The sequence below is a fragment of the Monodon monoceros genome, unplaced genomic scaffold, assembly GCF_005190385.1.
Source record: "Monodon monoceros isolate NGI ecotype Baffin Bay Population unplaced genomic scaffold, NGI_Narwhal_1 Super_Scaffold_22, whole genome shotgun sequence".
NCBI lineage: Eukaryota > Metazoa > Chordata > Mammalia > Artiodactyla > Monodontidae > Monodon > Monodon monoceros.
The window spans coordinates 58,425,163-58,448,275 of record NW_021703779.1 but is presented as its reverse complement, the minus strand read 5'-3'; the positions used below and the strand labels follow the sequence as shown (position 1 = coordinate 58,448,275).

At 38.5% G+C, this 23,113-nt stretch overlaps 1 protein-coding gene across 4 annotated transcripts in view; it reads right to left on the bottom strand.

Moving 5' to 3' along the window:
• EDA (ectodysplasin A) overlaps positions 1-23,113 on the bottom strand; it is a 359,938-nt gene that overhangs the window by 88,283 nt on the left and 248,542 nt on the right. For all 4 annotated transcript variants that reach the window (XM_029241527.1, XM_029241528.1, XM_029241529.1 and 1 more), the window contains one exon: positions 10,562-10,667. In XM_029241527.1, coding sequence (XP_029097360.1) covers positions 10,562-10,667 — 106 coding nt within the window. Of the gene's footprint in view, positions 1-10,561; positions 10,668-23,113 lie in introns of those variants that run through there.

Sequence of the window (23,113 nt, the reverse complement as noted above, 5' to 3'; positions counted from 1 at the left end):
TCATTAATTCACTTGGTGCCTCTGCTTCCCACCACTGTTTCTACGTAATTATATATCTATAGCTATAACTATATAGTTATAAACATTCTTAGGGTTTAAAAATCTTTCTGTCTCTTTTTTTACATCTTTATTGGAGTATAATTGCTTTACAATGTTGTGTTAGTTTCTGCCATATAACAAAGTGAATCAGCTATATGTATACATATATCCCCATATCCCCTCCCTTTTGGGCCTCCCTCCCACCCTCCTATCCCACCCCTCTAGGTCGTCACAAAGCATCGAGCTGATCTCCTTGCTGATGGCCCACTAGCCATCCATTTTATATTTGGTAGCATATATACATCAATGCTACTCTCTCACTTTGTCCCAGCTTCCCCTCCCTCCCTGTGTCCTCAAGTCCGTTCTCTACATCTGTGTCTTTATTCCTGCCCTGCTACTAGGTTCATCAGTACCGTTTTTTTTTAGATTCCATATATGTGCATTAGCATATGGTATTTGTTTTTCTCTTTCTGACTTACTTCACTCTGTATGACACTCTCTAGGTCCATCCACTTCATTACAAATAACTCAACTTCGTTCCTTTTTATGGCTGAGTAATATTCCATGGTATATATGTGCCACATCTTCTTCATCCATTCATCTGTCGATGTACATTTAGGTTGCTTCCATGCCCTGGCTATTGTAAATAGAGCTGCAATGAACACTGTGGTGCATGTATCTTTTTGACCTATGGTTTTCTCAGAATATATGCCCAGTAGTGGGATTGCTGGGTCATATGGTAAAAATCTTTCCCTTTTCAACGAAAATGTGATAGTATTATACATATTACTCTGAAACTTGCAGCAAAAGAATATGCCTATTCTTTCAGATGCATCTATAAAACTCTAACTCATTCCTTTTAATGCCTGTATAATATTCAATATTATGGCTATGTCACAATTTAGTCAATCAACCATTTCCTTATTCATAGAGATTAGGGTTATCCCTCTTTTGCCACTAAAACAGTGCTATAATAAACATCCTTATATATATTTGACCTATGTAGTGTTGTTATACATGTAGGATAAATTCCCAAAACTGTATCAAAGGTATTCTAATGTTTAATTTTACTAGAAAGTTGGATTAATATCCAAAAATGGGTGAAACAACTTATATTCTCAAATGTGATACATCACATTAACAGAATGAAAGATAAAAATCATATGATCATCTCTAAAGATGCAGAAAGCATTTGACAAAAGTCAACATCTTTTCTGATAAAAAAACTCTTCACAAATTAGGTATAGAAGGAATGCATCTCAACTTAATAAGGGCCATATACAACAAGCCCACAGCTAAAATCATATTTAACAGTGAAAAGTTGAAAGCCTTTCCTCTAAGATCAGGAACAAGATAGGATGCCCATTCTCAACACAGTACTTGAAGTCCTATAGTCAGAGCAATTAGGCAAGAAAAAGAAATAAAAGACATCCAAATTGTAAAGAAAAAAGAAAAATTGATTCTGTTTGCAGATGGTATGTTCCTATATATAGAAAACCCTAGACTCCACCAAAAACCTGTTAGAAATAATAAACGAGTTCAGTAAAGTTGCAGGATACAAAATAAGAATACAAAAATCAATTGCGTTTCTACACACTAACAAGGAATTATCCAAAAAAAGAAATCAAGACAAAGATCCCATTTACAATAGCATCAAAAAGAATGAAATACTTATGAATAAATTTAGCCAAGGAAGTGAAATAGCTGTACACTAAAAAGTACAAAACACTGATGAAAGAAATTGAAAAAGACACACAAAAAATGGATTAGAAGAATTGGTATTGTTAAAATGTCCATATTATCCAAATCCATTTTTAGATTCAATACAATCCCTATCAAAACTCCAATGACATTTTCCACAGAAATAGAAAAAAACAATCATAAAATTTATATGGAACCACAAAAGACCCCAAATAGCCCAAGCAATCTTAAGCAAAAAGAACAAAGCTGGAGGCACTACATGTACTGATTTCAAAGTACATTACAAATTTATAGTACTCAAAACAGTATGGGCCTGGCAAAAAAGAAGGCATATAGACCAATGGAACAGAATAGAGAGCTCAGAAATAAATCCATGCATTTATGGGCTACTGATTTTCGACAAGGGTGCCAAGAGCACAGAAGGGAGAAAGAATAGTCTCTTCAATAAGTGGTGCTGGGAAAACTGGACATCACATGCAGAAGAATGAAATTAGACCCTTATCTCATAGCATATACAACAAAACCCCTCAAACTGGATTAAAGACTTAAATACAGACGTGGAATTGTAAAACTACTAGAAGAAAATACAGGGGAAAAACTTCTTGACATTGGTCTGGGCAATGGGTTTTTGGATATGACCTCAAAACCACAGGCAGAGCTTCCCTAGTGGCGCAGAGGTTAAGAATCCGCCTGCCAATGCAGGGGACAAGGGTGCGAGCCCTAGTCCGGGAAGATCCCACATGCTGTGGAGCAACTAAGCCCATGTGCCACAACTACTGAGCCTGTATTCTAGAGCCTACGAGGCACAACTACTGAGCCCGTGTGCTACAACTACTGAGGCCCACGCACCTAGGGCCTGTGCTCTGCAACAAGAAAAGCTACCGCAATGAGAAGGCCAGGCACAGGAATGAAGACCCAATGAAGCCAAAAGTAAATAAATAAATAAAATAAAATTTATTAAAAAAACCCCCACAGGCAACAAAAACAAGTGGGATAGCATCAAACTAAAATCTTCCGCACAAAAAAGGAAACAATCAACAGAGTGAAGACACCACCTATAGAATAGGAGAAAATATTTGCAAACCACATATTTGATAAGGGGTTAGTATCCAAAATATGTAAAGAATTCAAACAACCCAACAGCAAATACATACATACATACACACATACATACATACATACATACATACCTGATTAAAATATGGGCACAGGATCTGAATAGATGGTTTTCTAATGAAGACATACAAATAGCTAACTGATATATGAGAAGATGCTCAACATTACTAATTATCAAGGAAATGTAAGTCAAAAATCACAATGAGATGTCACCTCATATCTGTTAGGATGGCTATTATCAAAAGGACAAGAGACAACAAGTGTTGATGAGGGTGGGGAGAAAAGGGACCCCTTGTACATTGTTGACAGGAATGTAAATCAGTATAGCCATTATGCAAAACAGAGTGGATGTTCCTCAAAAATTAAAAATAGAAATGCCATATGATCCAGCAATCCTACTTCTGAGTGTATATACAAAGGAAATGAAATTAGTATCTTGAAGAGATATCTGTACTCTCATATTCATTGCAGCATTACTCACAATAGCCAAGATATGGAAACAATGTAAGTATCCATCAACAGATGAATGAAGAAAGAAAATGTGATAAACACACACACACACACACACACACACACAGAAGAGGTGGTTGCCAGGAGCTGGGGGGTAGAGGAAATGGTGGTGGGGGGTTGTTGATCAAATGGTACAAAGATTCAGTTACGCAGGTGAGTAAGTTCTGAAGAGCGAATGCATAGCATGGTGACTATAGTTAATAATACTGTATTCTATACCTGAAATTTGCTAAGAGACTAGGTGTTCTCACCACAAAAAAAGGGGAATTATGTCAGGTGATGGAAATGTTAATTAGCTTGATTGTGGTAACTATTTCACAATGTATATGTATATCAAAATATCACATCGTTGAGGGCAGACAGCAGAAACAAGAAGAACTAACTAAACCAACAGGGAGGGAAGCCAGCCCCACCCATCAAGAGTCAAGCGGATTAAAGTTTTACTGAGCTCTGCCCACCAGAGCAACAGTCAGCTCTACCCAGCACCAGTCCCTCACATCAGGAAACTTACACAAGCCTCTTAGATAGCCTCATCCACCAGAGGGCAGACAGCAGAAGCAAGAAGAACTACAATCCGGCAGCCTGTGGAACAAAAACCACATTCACAGAAAGATAGACAAGATGAAAAGGCAGAGGGCTCCAGAGTGTTGTGCTGTAGGTACTTAAGCCGTTGGCTTCCATGACTAGTAGGCAACCTTGGGGAATGTACAGCTGAAATCAACAATCCTCTTCAAGTCTACACACATGGTAAACCCACAAAACCTTTAATTTTGTCTTGTGAACAAGCCCCTGACACTCCATCTGTTCTCAAAACGATTTTCATCTCTCTCATTTGATAATAGCACAGTGATGGCTCACTAAAAAGCAGTAAATACAAGAGCAGTACTAGAATGAGGGCACTTCTTAACTCTAGTTAATATTTGTATAGGCAGAAGTCTGTTTCTTTGAGATCATAGTCTTTCATTTTCATCTGTATCAACTTAATGCTGGCTAAGTCTTATTCCATTATTATTTTTAAGAAACGAAGGACAAAGGATATATTTCAATCTTATTTGTTTTTTCCCTTTACTCTTTTATAATACCAAAAATGAATACTAAGTTTTTCTTGATCTGTCCAAAGGTAAAGAAAACTACAAAGAAGAGATACTGAAAAAAGAGACACATATACACAGCCAGCCAGCCAGAGTAAGAGAGTGACATGGAAGTGTACAGATGTGATCGTTTCTTGTGATGAGGCAGGCCATAACTTGAGGCTTGGAGTCTTCTTTCTATGGGCTTCGATAGTATCTGTGAGTACAAAAAAGGACAGTCTGTCTGAAAGAGAGTACCTCTGTAGAGATTAGAGTGGTTATTCATAAATTAATGAATATGAGTGCCTAAAATGCCTCGGAGACCATGCTACTATGTTCATTTTCCAGACAGAATTTACTAATAGCTGCTAACTTCTGAAGCTTTTGCATACATTAACACTTTTGATTATTACAATGACTGCATTAGGCAAGCAAGCCTAATTATTCCCATTTATAGCTAAGGAAACTGAGGCTCAGAGGGATGTCACTCCTCTAAGGTCACATGCCTGATAAGGTGGCAGTAACATCAGGATCAGGATCCAGAAATTGTGACTCAATCTAATACCTTTTCTATTACACAATGCTGCACTTTTATTTTTATTCTCTTACTAGGACAGAAATATGGGGGGATGGTAGGTATGGAGAGATATTAATATTGTGCTTGATTTCTGAAAATGCTCCTACAGGAAGAGAACAGATGGTTTTACAATAATATTTATAAAATATGGACACTATCTCTGTGGGAATTCTGGATTCACTTATCTGCTTCTAAGACCTCCTGACCCTCTGAATATATTCTACATTTCATTCTAACTAGAAAATTACGTTCTGCAGAATTCTGGAGTACCCAGCAAGAGATGTTTAAGCAAGCCGCCTAGAACTATTATTATTTCAGAAACATATCACAAAGATGGATCCTCAGCAGGAAATTCTGGCACAGATTTTTGTGACTGTCGTGACTCACAACACCTTCAATGAAGGGATCGTGCTTTCCTTGCAGAACAACAATAAGCGAAAGGCCTCATGTAATTAGCAAAAATGAACTTAAAGCTGATATCAATTACTTTTGGCCAACTCAAAACAGGAGCAGTAAATTTAAGATAGAGATGTAGTAAAGAAAAAGATCTCACGCATTTTCTTTAAGTTATAAAGTGCCACGATTTATACTGGAGGAAAACTAACCCTGTGTTTGGGACTCCCGCTTCCTAGTCAATGCCTTCATTTATAGAGTAATCCAAAGGAAGAAAATGAGATGAATCCAATCATTTCTTGAATGGTGGGTCAGAAAGATTGGGTATGACCTGGATATAGCCACTGACATTTTTTTAAGGCAAGATCGACTATGTGTTATGGTTACCAAAGGGGAAATGTGGGGGGAGGGAAAAATTAGGAATTTGGGAGTAACATATACACACTACTATGTATAACATAGATAAAAAACAAGGACTTACTGTATAGCACAGGGAACTATACTGAATTTTTTTTTTTTTTTTTGCGGTACGTGGGCCTCTCACTGTTGTGGCCTCTCCCGTTGAGGAGCACAGGCTCCGGACGCGCAGGCTCAGTGGCCATGGCTCACGGGCCCAGCCGCTCCGCGGCCTGTGGGATCTTCCCAAACTGGGGCACGAACCCGTGTCCCCTGCATCGGCAGGCGGACTCTCAACCACTGCGCCACCAGGGAAGCCCTATACTGAATATTTTGTAATAACCTATATGGGAAAAGAATCTGCAAAAGAGTATATACATATGTGTGTATAAATATTATTTATATATGTGTATAAATATCACATATATATATAACTAGATCACTTTGCTGTACACCTGAAACTAACACAACATTGTAAATCAACTATACCTCAATAAAAAATAAATTAAAAAAAGGTAGACTATGTCTATGTTATGCCCCTAAGCAACTAGTTTAGCAGTCTGGTGAAAACAGGAAAACAGTCTGATTTATTCTTGGTGAACCTATGCAGGCTCCTAAGGATCCCGACATCCCTTGCTTTTCCTAAGTGTGAATGAACCATTTGTTAAGACTTTTTTTCTCCCACAGGGATTAGTGAAGATCATCAAGCTTAATGCCTATAGTTCCTAGACAGAAAAAAATCTAGAATCCTTCCACCCCCTGCCCATTTCTTGTTTGGTTATTCATTTAACAAATGTTTGAGTGTCTTCTATGTACTGTGTAAGGTAAAACTCTAGGACTCAGCTTCACCCTACCTTTGGTTAATTTTTACCTGTCGCCCATAAATGTATCTGCTCCCTCCTTAAAATGTAAGCTTCTCTGAGGGTCTTATTCATCTTTATACTTCTGGTAGTGCCTAGAAGTCTTGTTAAATGACAATAAAATAAAGTTTTGAGAAGAGAAATTAAAGGATAGTAACATCAAAAATTATACAAGGAATTAGAATTGATTTTCCTGCTCTCTTTTTAAACTTATCTCTATTTTTGACCTTTGAAAAATGTTTTCTTCCTGAAATCCCTGTCAGGCTCTTAAATGTTCAAGGTAAATGACTTTTTTTTTGATATTTGTGATGCAAACCTGAGCTGCATAGGTAAATTTTTTTAAAAATAAATTTATTTATTTATTTTTGGCTGTGTTGGGTCTTCATTGCTGCACACGGGCTTTCTCTAGTGGTGAGCGGGGGCTACTCTTCGTTGCGGTGTGCGGGCTTCTCATCGCTGTGGCTTCTCTTTTTGCGGAACATGGGCTCTAGGTGTGCGGGCTTCAGTAGTTGTGGCTCGTGGGCTCTAGAGCACAGGCTCAGTAGTTGTGGCACACGGGCTTAGTTGCTCCGCGGCATGTCCACTGCGCCACCAGGGAAGTCCCTGGATAGCTAACTTTTTATTATAATATATCAAGTAACTTGTGGATTTAGAAACGACACCTAATAGGCTTTTTTTTTTTGTCCTTAACTCACCCCCCTCTGATTTACCTACCCCATCCAACCTCTTACTCTGTTCATATGGTTTACAGACTGACTCACTTCTTCAATGAGAAGTTCTTTATTCTTTTAAGAGTCAGCTCCTTGTCTTGAGACACGTTTTCTTGATATACGGTGTAGATTTATATACCCAGCTGCCTCTTTAACATATATACTTAGTGCCTAGTAGACACCTCAAACTTAGCATGCCTAACTGAATTCTTGATTCCTTCTTTACATCCCTTTACATTCCTCTTCTCCTGTTTCTCCGTCTCAGAAATGGCAAATCTACTAGTCTAGTTCCTTAGATTCAAAACTGTGGGGTCATCCTTGGTTTTCTCTTTCATACCCCTCATCTAGTGAACCTCCAAATCTTGTCAGCTATTCCTTCAAAGATCGGTCCACAATCTGACCACTCCTCCCCACCCACCCCCATTGCCTCCATCCTGGTCTAAACTACCATCATCTCTCGCCTGGGTTATTGTTACACTCCCCTACACATCTTTCTGCTTCTGTCCTTTCTCCCTGCGGTAGCCAGAGGGATTCTCTTACAACATAAGTCAGGTCCTGTCATGCCTCTGCTCAAAATTCTCCAATGGTTCCCCATCTCATGCAGGGTGAAGGTCAGAGTCCTTAGCTTGGCCTACAACAAGGCTCTAAGTTTGACTTCCCCCTCTGATCTCATCTCCTTCCTTCTCCTTCTTGCTCACTCTGCTCCCAGCCACACTGATCTTTCTGGAACATATCAAGCATTCTTCTACTTCAGAGCATTTGTATTTACTGCTTCTTCTCTCCTCCTTTCCCTGCACCCGGTCCAGGTATTCACATGGCTCACACCTTCATTTCATTCAGGTCTCTTCTCAGATGTTCCCTTATTAGAGGGACCTTCCCTGACCACCTTACAGCACACTTCATCATGTTCTCTCCCTCTTGCCCTGGTATATTTTTCTCCGCAACACTTACCACCACCAATTTTGTTTATTATCTGTCTCTTTACACTGGAAGTTAAGCTTTTTGAGGGCAACAAGAAATATTTATTGAGGGTCTACTATGTGCCGGGTCCTTTCCTGCGCAATGAGGATGTAAAAGTAAATAAACACGATTATCCTTATGGCATTTTCATTCTAGTATTATAGAAACTGCTGTATTTTCTCAGTAAATATTTGAAGAATGTTTTGAATAAATATACCATACACTCAGCAGAGTAAGAGGAATGGTTCAAAAGTAAAGGAGATTTGGACTGGCTTGTCACCCTCTAAATCACTGGAGCACCCACCACATCTAAAGAAGTGGTGCTATAGCCTCCCAGGTGAAAGGTTGGAAATCTAATCAAATCCCAGAACCCCCAAGCATTCTATTCTCCTAACTCTAAGGGGCTCTTGGATTCCTCCCTGCTATACTGTTTAAAGAAAATATCTGGGATTGCATGAGAAGTTAGGCACTGGCACAAAGTGACTAGTGTCTAGTGACTGACAAGAGTATCAGACCAGGAGGAAATTAGATAAGAAGTACTAAAAATTAATGATATGCTTTGGCCTTCAACAGAGGGAAAAACTATTTTGTATCAAAACAGAATAAACACTGTAAGGAAAATCAATAGCAGAGATGCTAGTAGCCAGATCCAGATAAAGTGGTTTGGGAGAGTGAAGGAAGCTGCCTTCTTTACGAGAAAACTTGGAAGGCCAGATGAAGATGTAAACTTTAGAAGCTATTGGACCTCCCCTGTGGAGAGGAAGGGAAGACCATGCCCGCTACAGAAGGTGATGTTGCTCTTACCACCTCTCTTTTCTCTTCCTTAGCAATCAGGGAATATGAAAGATTTTGTGGTACTGGGAATAGTTCAGGGGAAGAGTCAAAGGTGGAAAGACCTACATGCATCAAAGAGTAAGATGATAAGGAGAGGAAAGGGACCTTGATTCTCAGTTCTCAGTTTCTACATAGCTTTCTGAAGACTTCCAGGAAACTGGCGGCAAGCAGTATACGAATAATGGGTGCCTATTACTTCATGGACCACATTTCCTAGGCTTGAACTTGGTCATGAATTGTATGCAAAGTATCTGCTCTAGAGAATGGCCCCTCTGGTCCATTTCTCAATGGAAGGGCTCAAAGCTACCACCTCCATTGACTAAAAACAGCCTACTTATTTCTGACTCTCTTTTATTACAGGTCTTTCTTCTGAGCTCTTTTTCAGACTTCATCCAGTTTTACCTCTTTTTGTCCCAAATGACAAAGTCCTGGCCCCATTGCTTCAATTGCTCATGCGGTCTGGAACTGCTTCCATCGCTGGCCCTTACTTACATTGACAAATGTCAGGTTTAAAAAAATCTGATTTTCATCTTCATAAAGTCATATTGCTTTGTAACCCTCCAGAACATATATCTTTGGCAGATTTAGCCAGCCACGTGCTGTCTTTGAATCCAGACGGCTTTACAACAGCCCATAGCTATGCATTCTACAAACTCCTACTCTAAAGAGGTAGCATTCTGTCAATTGACAGAATGATGTTAAAATAGAGCGATTCAAAGACCCTGCCCAGGAGCTAGCTCAACATTTTGTTATGCCCCACAAAATGCATTGTTAGTTAACTCAAATCTGTTTCACCTTCAATAGGGATGGTTTTCATGGCACATCATAACCCAGCTGAAGGGGCAATCAACATTACCAACTTACATTACAAACACCAACAATTTGCTAGATACTAGGCTAGATTCTGGAGCTTTACAAAGAGAAATGAATCCCTGCCCTCAAGGAACTTACAAATGAGTCCTAGAGGCATGGTAGCTGACGCCAACAGTGACATAATTATCACTGGATTTAACATATCATGTAAGTGCCACCATGGCACAGTACTCTGTCATTCCAAGAATAGGACTGAATCCTCTTGGTGGCCTTAGTTGATATAGGATGTCCCCAGGAGAGATGAAGTCCTTATGGAGGGTGATCTTCAGAGGTACAAATGCTACCATGGCTATCAGACATACTGTGAAAGGACTAAAGGTACTGGGGTTGGAGGAGACAGGATCCTTGTACAGTCAATTCTATGTCAAAAGAGTAGGTTAGGTAGGTTAAGCTAGAAAAACCTTCTGTGACCTTGCGTCTGTGGAAAATATAGGAGATGGTGAAGTACACTTGAAAAGGTAGTTCTCAGAACGGTACTCTCATCAACTGATATGTGATAAAGGATCACCCAAATAGACTTACCATCTGCTCCTTCACTGCTTTTGCTTCTTTTATTGCGGCGAACACGCCTACTCTCCTCTTCAGAGTATGACTTTTCTTCAGGGATGAAGAAATTCAGAAGGGCCACCTGAAAAATAACAAGTAGATAAGTCAAAGGTTGACCCCAGTCAACTATAGCCAACATAAAAAACTGGCTTTCTGTAGACAGTCTGCCTTCACCTTAAATTCAGAGAGTTTAAGATGAATGGATAAAGATGTAGTGTGTATATATATATACATATACTATATATATGGAATGTAATATACAATGGAATATTAATCATAAAAAATGAAACGTTGCCATTTGCAGAAACATGGATGGACCTAGAGATTATCATACTAAGTGAAGTAAGCTAGACAAAGATAAATATCATATAATATTGCTTATATGTGGAATCTAAAAAAAAGATACAAATGAACTTATTTACAAACCAGAAATAGACCCACAGACATAGAAAACAAATTTATGGTTACCAAAGGGGAAAGAGGGGGAGGGATAAATTAGGAGTTTGGGATTAACATATACTCACTACTGTGTATAGAACAGGTAAACAACATGGACCTACTGTACAGCACAGAGAACTATAAATATCTTTTAATAACCTATAAGGGAAAAGAGTTTGAAAACGAATATATATATATATATATTTTTTCCATCTGAATCACTGTGCTGTACACCTGAAACTAACACAACATTGTAAATCAACTATACTTCCAATAAAAAAAATTCAGAGTGTCTAAAGCCTGAGCCCATCCTCCCCTCCACTGCACAAATTCTTTTATTTTTGATAACATTATTATCCCAAAAATGTAGGCACGAAATTTTGGTTAATCTCTTCTGCCTCCCTCTCATCTGCCCCAAATACCTAATGAGTAATCATTCAGTCCTACTTGTCAGTATAGTTCTGGGGTTCAGAGAGCCCAGTCATAGATTTTTAACTTCCCTTACATACTACTGATGCCTGCCCAGAATTAGACCTGGGCTTGCTGCTCCCTCTTGAACTTCATTATTATACATCCATGATTTTTCCACATTTCTATTTATGCTGAACTTTTGGCTTGTTCCCAGAATGCTGTGCATCCAACTCTCTTCTGGGAGTTAATAATAATAAAGCACACAATTATTCTCTCCCTTTCCTAGATCCCAAAAGAACGCTTACAGCATTTTGGTACTTAGTCCTCTACTGTCTTATGATGGTCTCTCATAATAATACAACATATTTCATATGTGAATGGGCCTGGTATCACTAATGGTAATCACAGCTTAAATATATACTTGCTGAATTGAATCATAATTTTTCAGCATGAGTGCTTACTTGTGGTTAAAAAAAATGTGCCTGAGGTAAACAGTGGACAGAGTAGTAGGACTGAAAGTGATTCCAAACCTGACTCTGCCACTTATAGCTGTGTAACCTTGGGCAAGGTCCTTAAGCTTTAATTTCCTCATCTGTAAATAGGGACAATAATAGTACTTTGCTCATAAAGTAGTTGGGTTTGCACAGTACCCAGCATGTAATATGCACTCAATAAATGTTAGCTATTATTGTAATTAAAATTAATATTAAAAATAGACTGGTTAGATAGTTTGGAGGTTAAAAAGAAGAAACGAATCTGCATTTTCACCCTATTGTTGGTTCAAAAAATAAACAATTCCAGAATATCCTCATGTCTGTTGCATCTGTGATTAACTGGAAAAAAGATGGGTAGAACTCAAGCAAGCCTTAACATTCTACACAAACTTTCTTAAAAATCCTGTAATTTACTGTTTATGTAAAACAATTATACCCAATAGCCTTAATATACAAGACTAGCATCTTACAGAATAAATTCATGTATTAAATACATAATTAATAATCTCCAACTTGCCATAGGGTTGTATTTAAAAATATTTAGGTTGAACCACATGAAACTGCCATTTTAGTATGTCAAAAATGGTTGAATATCAGCAATTTCACATGGTTCAACTGAGCAGTGTTTTTGTCACTTGACTGGAACGTAAAATGCACTTTCCCGTAGAATCAACGTTATAAAGTCTGGCTAGGTTTCCAGATAAAGCCCATGGAAAGTTACTTAACCCACAATGTAAATAAGCTATCATACTAGTAATAATATAATACCAAACTGCTATTTACACTAAAATCTCAATCATTTGCAACTCTAGAAGAACAAGTAATTCTGGATAGAAGAGTTTTCATGATAAATTTGAGTGCTTAAACTCACTTCAGCTATTTTGGATAGAAATTAGTCTACAACATATGATTTCACTCAGGGTTTACTGAATATGTAGAAGACTATTTGCCTGTACATTAAATGGCACCAGTCCACTATAGTTTTCAGGGTTTTTTAAAGTTACACTTAACATTACAGAGCAATACATGCTTTGTTAGAGAGAAGCATAAAGTTCTCTGGGAGGAAGAGGGAAAGTACCTAATACAGACTGGGAGTGGAAAAGGCTTTTTGGAGGAGGTGCTACCTCTGTGAGTCCTGAAGGATATTGAGGATTTAGTGATGAATGAGAAAATGAAAAGGAATTCCAGGCAAAGGGAGCATTGTGCTTCAAGGTTCAGAGGAAATAGACAGAGAAGCAGTTTTTGGAAATACAAGTAGCATAAAGTAAGTGGTAGGAGTTGGGGAGGAATGGTAAGGAATGAGCCAAGAGACATTAAACAAAGGCCAGATCATGTTAAGGAGTTAAGATTTTACCCTGTAGCAGGGGGGTCCTCTGAAGGATTTTCTCCCTTTGTAAATTATGTACTTTATGAAAATTTTAGCTAAAATTTACATACAATAAAGTGCACACATTTTAAGCATACAGTTTGAAAAATACACACCTTTGTAACCACCACCCAAATCAAGATATGGAACAATTCCATCACCCCAGAATTTTCCCTTGTGTCCCTTCCAGTCATTCTTCAGTGCTACTCCAACCTCAGGCAGCCACTGTTCTGATTCTATCACCATAGCTTAGTTTTCCCCATTCTAGAACCTCACATAAATGGGATCATACAATATGTTTATATGATTTTTGTGTTGCTTCTTTCCCTCAGCACAATGTCTGTGAGACTCATCCACGTTGTTGTGAGTATCAGTAGTTCATTCCTTTTTCTTCCTGAGTAGTATTTAATTATACGGATATACTATAACTTTTTAATGCATTTGCCTTTTGAGGGACATTTGGGTTATTTCCAGTTTGGGGCTATTATGAATAAAGCTGATATGAGTATGAGGCTTTGAGGGGATATATGTCTTCATTTTTCTTGGGTAAACACCTAGGAGTGGAACCTCTGGGCTATATGGTAACTATTTACTGTAAGGGAACTGTCAAACTATTTTCCAGTGACTGTACCTTTTCCTACTCCCACTGGTAATGTGTGAGCAATCCACTGCTCTGCATTTTCACTACATTTGGTGTTGTCAATTTTTCATTTTAGCCATGCTTGTGGATGTGAAGGAGTTTTTCATTGTGGTTGGCTTTTGAGTTCTTAAACTTCTTTTTAATGCTTTTTCGGTCTCTTACCTTGCTGTCAACTATCATATTTCACTTCATCTACTTATAACATTTTTCCAGTCTCTTCAAATTTGCTGCTTATAACCTCCTATAGGCTTGACATCTCACATCTCATTAAAACTAATCAGAATCATGTACAAACAGAATAAATAGGCAATCAGTGGGTTTTTGAATGGCTTTTCCAATAAGTAAGATGCATATACTCTGGCGGCTTAGAGGCCATTTGTTTACTGCTTATTCTTGGCTGTGGTCTGGATAAGTGAGTCAGTCAGAAAACTCAGTTTTACATAGGTATGTTATTATAGTATAATGCTATTTCTAGTGGAAAGGAATTTTGAAGCACAAATGGAGAACCTCCCCACCATCACCAACCAGAATTCCAGAATTTTCTTTATACTCTTTGTGTTCCTTCATGGGCTGAGCTCCTATGGGGATTCTTCGCACGGTCACCAGCACCTTCTTGTGTCCTGGCAGCAGCAGTAGGAGAATGTGCTCACATGTTAATTGTTCCAAAAGGTCTGATGGGAGCTTGTGAAAACTCAGGCTCCCAGAAGAGGAGAGCTGAGGGAGAAACCAACTCCTGTAGATGGAAGAAACAACTCCAGCTTCCATGGGTAGTAGGAGTAGCTTAAAGTCCTTTCAGAGAGGCTGTTGATGAGTATGGGACATTCATAAGTCAAATATTCATTAGAAGGGGACTGCCTGTATATGAAAATGCTTTGAACAGAACAGTTTCTATTTTCTCATTGAAAAAACACAAAACACTGCTTAAACTGAAAGAGGATCCCTATGCACAATGATCTTATTTGTCTCAATTAGAGATAGGAGGGAAAACTAACCTTTGTGTAGTATAACGGTAAAGACAAAAATCAGTGACTGGGGGAGACCTTCAAGATGGTGGAGGAGTAAGACGTGGAGATCACCTTCCTTCCCACAGATACATCAGAAATACATCCACATGTGGAACAACTCCTACAGAACACCTACTGAACACGGGCAGAAGACCTCAGACTTCCCAAAAGATATACGTATTTTTTTCCTTTTTCTCTTTTTGTGAGTTTGCATGTGTATGCTTCTTTGTGTGATTTTGTCTGTAGAGCTTTGCTTTTACCATTTGTCCTAGGGTTCCGTCTGACCATTTTTTTCTCCTTTTTAAAAAATTACCTAAAATTATTTTTAATTTTAATAATTTTACCTTATTTTATTTTTTTCTTTCTTTCCTTCTTTTTTTATCCCTTTTCTTCAGAGCCGTGTGGATGACAGGCTGTTGGTGCTCCGGCCGGTGTCAGGCCTGTGCCTCTGAGGTGGGAGAGCTGAGTTCAGGACATTGGTCCATCAGAGACCTCCAGGCTCCACGTAATATAAAACAGTGAAAGCTCTCCAAGAGATGGAGATGGTCAATGTTAAGACCCAGCTCCACCCAACGACCAGCAAGCTATAGTGCTGGACACTCTATGCCAAACAACTAGCAAGACAGGAACACAACCCCACCTATCAGCAGAGAGGCTGCCTAAAATCATAATAAGGTCACAGGCACCCCAAAACACACCACAAGACGCAGTCCTGCCCATCAGAAAGACGAGATCTAGCTTTATCCACCAGAACACAGGCACCAGTCCCCTCCACCAGGAAGCCTATGCAACCCACTGAACCAACCATACACACTGGGGGCAGACACCAAAAACAACAGGAAACGATGAACCTGAAGCCTGTGAAAAGGAGACCACAAACACAGTAAGTTAAGCAAAGTGAGAAGACAGAGAAACACACAGCAGATGAAAGGGCAACGTAAAAACCCACCAGACCAAACAAATGAAGAGGAAAGAGGCAGTCTACCTGAAAAAGAATTCAGAGTAAGGATAGTAAAGATGATACGAACTCTTGGAAATAGAATGGAGAAAATACAAGGGAAGTTTAACAAGGACGTAGAAGAACTAAAGAGCAAACAAACAATGATGAACAACACAATAAATGAAATTAAAATTTCTCTAGAAGGAATCAATAGCAGAATAACTGAGGCAGAAGATGGATAAGTGACCTGGAAGATAAAATAGTAGAAATAACTACTGCAGAGCACAATAAAGAAAAAAGAATGAAAAGAATTGAGGACACTCTTAGAGACCTCTGGGACAACATTAAACGCACCAACACTCGAATTATAGGGGTCCCAGAAGAAGAAGAGAAAAATAAACGGACTGAGAAAATATTTGAAAAGATTATAGTTGAAAATTTCCCTAATATGGGAAAGGAAATAGTTAATCAAGTCCAGGAAGCACAGGGAGTCCCATACAGGATAAATTCAAGGAGAAACATGCGAAGACACATATTAAACAAACTATGAAAAATTAAATACAAACAAAAAATATTAAAAGCAGCAACGGAAAAACAACAAATAACATACAGGGAATCCCCATAAGGCTAACAGCTGATCTTTCAGCAAAAATTCTGCAATCCAGAAGGGAGTGGAAGGAAATATTTAAAGCGATGAAAGGGAAAACCTGCAACCAAGATTACTCTACTCAGCAAGGAACTCATGCAGAATTGACAGAGAAATTAAAAACTTTACAGATAAGTAAAAGCTAAGAGAATTCAGCACCACCAAACCAGCTTTACAACAAATGCTAAAGGAACTTCTCTGGACAGGAAACACAAGAGAAGGAAAAGGAGGACTTCCCTGGTGGTGCAGTGGTTATGAGTCCACCTGCCAGTGCAGGGGACGTAGGTCTGAGCCCTGGTCCAGGGAGATCCCACATGGCGCGGAACAAATAAGCCCATGCACCGCAACTATTGAGCCTGTGCTATAGAGCTTGTGAGCCACAACTACAGAAGCTCGAGGGCCTAGGGACCATACTCCACAGCAAGAGAAGGCACCACAATGAGGAGCCTGTGCACCGAATCAAGAGTAGCCCCCACTCACCACTAATAGAGAAAGCCGGCATGCAGCAACAAACACCCAATGCAGCCAAATAAATAAATAAATAAATAAATAAATTTTTTTAAGAAGAGAAGGAAAAGACCTACAATAACAAACCCAAAACAATTAAGAAAATTGTAATAAGAACATATATATCCATAATTACCTTAAATGTAAATGGATTAAATACTCCAACCAAAAGACATAGACTGGCTGAATGCATACAAAAACAAGACCCATATATATGCTGTCTACAAGAGACCCACTTCAGACTTACGGACACATACAGACTCAAACTGAGGGGATGGAAAAAGATATTCCATGCAAATGGAAATCAAAAGAAAGCTGGGGTAGCAATTCTCATATCAGACAAAATAGACTTTAAAACAAAGACTATTACAAGAGACAAAGAAGGACATTACATGATGATCAAGGGATCAATCCAAGAAGAAGACATAAAAATTGTAAATATTTATGCACCCAACATAGGAGCACTTCAATACATAAGGCAAATGCTAACAGCCATAAGAGGGGAAATTGACAGTAACAGAATCATAGTAGGGGACATTAACACCGCACTTTCACCAATGGACAGATCATCAAAAATGAAAATAAATAAGGAAACACAAGCTTTAAATGATACATTAAACAAGATGGACTTAATTGATATTTATAGGACATTCCATTCAAAACCAACAGAATACACATTCTTCTCAACTGCTCATGGAACATTCTCCAGGATAGATCATATCTTGGGTCACAAATAAAGCCTTGGTAAATTTAAGAAAATTGAAATCATATCAAGTATCTTTTCTGACCACAACGCTATGAGACTAGAAATCAATTACAGGAAAAAATCTGTAAAAAACACAAACACAGAGAGGAACCAAGATGGTGGAGTAGAAGGATGTGCTCACACTCCCTCTTGCGATAACACCAGAATCACAACTAGCTGCTGGACAGTCATCGACAGGAAGACACTGGAACTCACCAAATAAGATACCCCACATCCAAAGACAAAGGAGAAGCCACAATAAGACGGTAGGAGGGGTGCAATCACAGTAAAATCAAATCCTGTAACTGCTGGTTGGGTGATTCACAGACCGGAGAACACGTACCACAGAAGTCCACCCACTGGAGTGAAGGTTCTGAGCCCCACGTCAGGTTTCCCAACCTGGGCGTCCAGCAACGGGAGGAGGAATTCATAGAGAATCAGACTTTGAAGCCTAGTGGGAATTGATTGCAGGACTTTTGAAGGACTGAGGGAAACAGAGACTCCATTCTGGGAGGGCACACACAAAGTAGTGTGTATGTCGGGACACAAGGGAAGGAGCAGTGACGCCAGGGGAGACTGAACAACACCTACCTGCTAGTGTTGAAGAGTCTCCTGCAGAGGTGGGGGCTGGCTGTGGCTCACCGTCGGGAAAATGAAACTGGCAGCAGAAGTTCTGCAAAGTACTCCTTGGCGTGAGCCCTCCCAGAGGCTGTCATTAGCCCCAACAAAGAGCCCAGGTAGGCTGCAGTGTTGGGTCGGCTCAGGCCAAACAACCAACAGGGAGGGAACCCAGCCCCAACCATCAACAGTCAAGCAGATTAAAGTTTTACTGAGCTCTACCCACCAGAGCAATAGTCAGCTCTACCCACCACCAGTCCCTCACATCAGGAAACTTACACAAGCCTCTTAGCCTCATCCACCAGAGGGCAGACAGCAGAAGCAAGAAGAACTACAATCTGGCAGCCTGTGGAACAAAACCCACATTCACAGAAAGACAGAGAAGATGAAAAGGCAGAGGGCTATGCACCAGATGAAGGAAGAAGATAAAACCCCAGAAAAACAACTAAATGAAGTGGAGATAGGCAACCTTCCAGAAAAAGAATTCAGAATAATGATAGTGAAGATGATCCAGGACCTCAGAAAAAGAATGGAGGCAAAGATCAAGAAGATGCAAAAAATGTTTAACAAAGACCTAGAAGAATTAAAGAACAAACAAACAGAGATGAACAATACAATAACTGAAATGAAAACTATACTAGAAGGAATTAATAGCAGAATAACTAAGGCAGAAGAACGGATAAATGACCTGGAAGACAGAATGGTGGAATTCACTGCTGCAGAAGAGAATAAAGAAAAAAGAATGAAAAGAAATGAAGACAGCCTAAGAGACTTCTGGGACAACATTAAACGCAACAACATATGCATTATAGGGGTCCCAGAAGGAGAACAGAGAGAAAGGACTAGAGAAAATATTTGAAGAGATTATAGTCAAAAACTTCCCTAACATGGGAAAGGAAATAGCCACCCAAGTCCAGGAAGCACAGCGAGTCCCATACAGGAGAAACTTAAGGAGAAACACGCCGAGACACATAGTAATCAAATAGGCAAAAATTAAAGACAAAGAAAAATTATTGAAAGCAGCAAGTGAAAAATGACAAATAGCACACAAGGGAACTCCCATAAGGTTAACAGCTGATTTCTCAGCAGAAACTCTACAAGCCAGAAGGGAGTGGCATGATATACTTAAAGTGATGAAAGGGAAGAACCTACAACCAAGATTACTCTACCCGACAAGGATCTCATTCAGATTCGATGGAGAAATCAAAAGCTTTACAGACAAGCAAAAGCTAAGAGCATTCAGCACCACCAAATCAGCTCTACAACAAATGCTAAAGGAACTTCTCTGAGTGGGAAACACAAGAGAAGAAAAGGACCTACAAAAACAAACCCCAAACAATTAAGAAAATGGTCATAGGAACATACATATCGATAATTACCTTAACGTGAATGGATTGAATGCTCCAACCAAAAGACACAGGCTTGCTGAATGGAAACAAAAACAAGACCCGTATATATGCTGTCTACAAGAGACCCACTTCAGACATAGGCACACATACAGATTGAAAGTGAGGGGATGGAAAAAGATATTCCATGCAAATGGAAATCAAAAGAAAGGTGGAGTGGCTATACTCATATCAGATAAAATAGACTTTAAAATAAAGGATGTTACAAGAGATAAGGAAGGACACAACATAATGATCAAGGGATCAATCCAAGAAGAAGATATAACAATTATAAATACATATGCACCCAACATAGGAGCACCTCAATATATAAGACAACTGCTAACAGCTATAAAAGAGGAAATCAACAGTAACACAATAATAGTGGGGGACTTTAACACCTCACTTACACCAATGGACAGATCATCCAGAATGAAAATAAATAAGGAAACAGAAGCTTTAAATGACACAATTGACCAGATAGATTTAATTGATATTTATAGGACATTCCATCTAAAAACAGCAGATTACACTTTCTTCTCAAGTGCGCACGGAACATTCTCAAGGATAGATCACATCTTGGGTCACAAATCAAGCCTCAGTAAATTTAAGAAAATTGAAATCATATCAAGCATCTTCTCTGACCACAGCGCTCTGAGATTAGAAATGAATTACAGGGAAAAAAACTTAAAAAACACAAACACATGGAGGGTAAACAATACGTTATTAAATAACCAAGAGATCACTGAAGAAATCAAAGAGGCCATCAAAAAATACCTAGAGACAAATGACAATGAAAACACGATGACCCAAAACCTATGGGATGCAGCAAAAGCACTTCTAAGAGGGAAGTTTATAAAATAAACTTACAATACAAGCCTACCTCAAGAAACAGGAAAATTCTGAAATAAACAATCTAACCTTACACCTAAAGGAAGTAGAGATAGAAGAACAAACAAAACCCAAAGTTAGCAGAAAGAAAGAAATCATAAAGATTAGAGCAGAAATAAATGAAATAGGAACAAAGAAAACAATAGAGCAAAGATCAATAAAACTAAAAGCTGGTTCTTTGAGAAGATAAACAAAATTGATAAACCATTAGCCAGACTCATCAAGAAAAAGAGCGAGGGGACTCAAATCAATAAAATTAGAAATGAAAAAGAAGAAGTTACAACAGACACCACAGAAATACAAAGCATCATAAGAGACTACTGCAAGCAACTCTGTGCCAATAAAATGGACAACCTGGAAGAAATGGACAAATTTTTAGAAAGGTATAACCTTCCAAGACTGAACCAGGAAGGAACAGAAAATATGAACAGACCAATCACAAGTAATGAAATTGAAACTGTGATTAAAAATCTTCCAACCAACAAAAGCCCAACACCAGATGGCTTCACAGGTGAATTCTATCAAACATGTAGGGAGGAGCTAACACCCATGCTTCTCAAATTCTTCCAAAAAATGAAGAGGAAGGAACACTCCCAAACTCATTCTATGAGGCCACCATCACCCTGATACCAAAACCAGGCAAAGATACTACAAAAAAAGAAAATTACAGTCCAAGATCACTGATGAATATAGATGCAAAAATCCTCAACAAAATACTAGCAAACAGGATCCAACAAGACATTAAAAGGTTCATACACCATGATCAAGTGGGATTTATCCCAGGTATACAAGGATTCTTCAATGTACGCAAATCAATCAATGTGATAACCATATTAACGAACTGAACAATAAAAACCATATGATCATCTCAAGAGATGCAGAAAAAGCTTTTGACAAAATTCAACACCCATTTATGATAAAAACTCTCCAGATAGTGGGCATAGAGGGAACCTACCTCATCATAATAAAAGCCATAAACGACAAACCCAAAGCAAACATCATTCTCAATGGTGAAAAAACTGAAAGCATTTCCTCTAAGGTCAGGAACGAGACAAGGATGTGCACTCTCACAACTATTATTCAACATAGTATTCGAAGTTCTAGCCACAGCAATCAGAGAAGAAAAAGAAATAAAAGGAATCGAAATCAGAAAAGAAGTAAAGCTGTCACTGTTTGCAGATGACATGATACTATCTCTAGAGAATCCTAAAGATGCTACCAGAAAACTATTAGAGTTAATCAATGAATTTGGTAAAGTAGCAGTATACAAAATTAATGCACAGAAATCTCTTGCATTCCTATACACTAATGATGAAAAATCTGAAAGTGAAATTAAGGAAACACTCCCATTTACCATTGCAACAAAAAGAATAAAATACCCAGGAGTAAACGTACCTAAGGAGACAAAGACCTGTATACAGAAAAGTATAAGACACTGATGAAAGAAATTAAAAATGATACGAACAGATGGAGAGATATACCATGTTCTTGGATTGCAGGAGTCAGCATAGTGAAAATGAATATACTACCTAAAGAAATCTACGGATTCAATGCAATCCCTATCAAACTAACAATGGCATTTTTCACAAAGCAGAACAAAAAATTTCACAATTTGTATGGAAACACAAAAGACCCCGAATAGCAAAAGCAATCTTGAGGAAGAAAAATGGAGCTGGAGGAATCAGGCACCCTACCTTCAGACTATACTACAAAGCTACAGTAATCAAGACAGTATGGTACTGGCACAAAAACAGAAATACAGATTAATGGAACAGGATAGAAAGCCCACAGATAAACCCACGCACATATGGTCACCTTATTTTTGATAAAGGAGGCAAGAATATATGATGGAGAAAGCACAGCCTCTTCCATAAGTGGTGCTGGTAAAACTGGACAGCTACATATAAAAGAATAAAATTAGAACACTTCTTAACACCATACACAAAAATAGACTCAAAATGGGTTAAAGATCTAAATGTAAGTCTAGACACTATAAAACTCTTAGAAGAAAACATTGGCAGATCACACTGTATGACATATATCACAGCAAGATCATTTTTGACCCACCTCCTAGAGAAATGGAAATAAAAACAAAAATAAACAAATGGAAACTAATGAAACTTAAAAGCTTTTGCACAGCAAAGGAAACCATAAAAAAGACTAAGAGAGAACCCTCAGAATGGGAGAACATATTTGCAAATAAAGAAACTGACAAAGGATTAATCTCCCAAATTTACAAGCAGCTCATGCAGCTCAATATCAAAATAACAAACAACCCAATCCAAAAATGGGCACAAGCCCTAAATAGACATTTCTCCAAAAAGATATACAGATTGCCAACAAACACATGAAAGAATGCTCAACATCAGTAATCATTAGAGAAATGCAAATCAGAACTACAATGAGATATCACCTCACACCAGTCAGAATGGCCATCATGAAA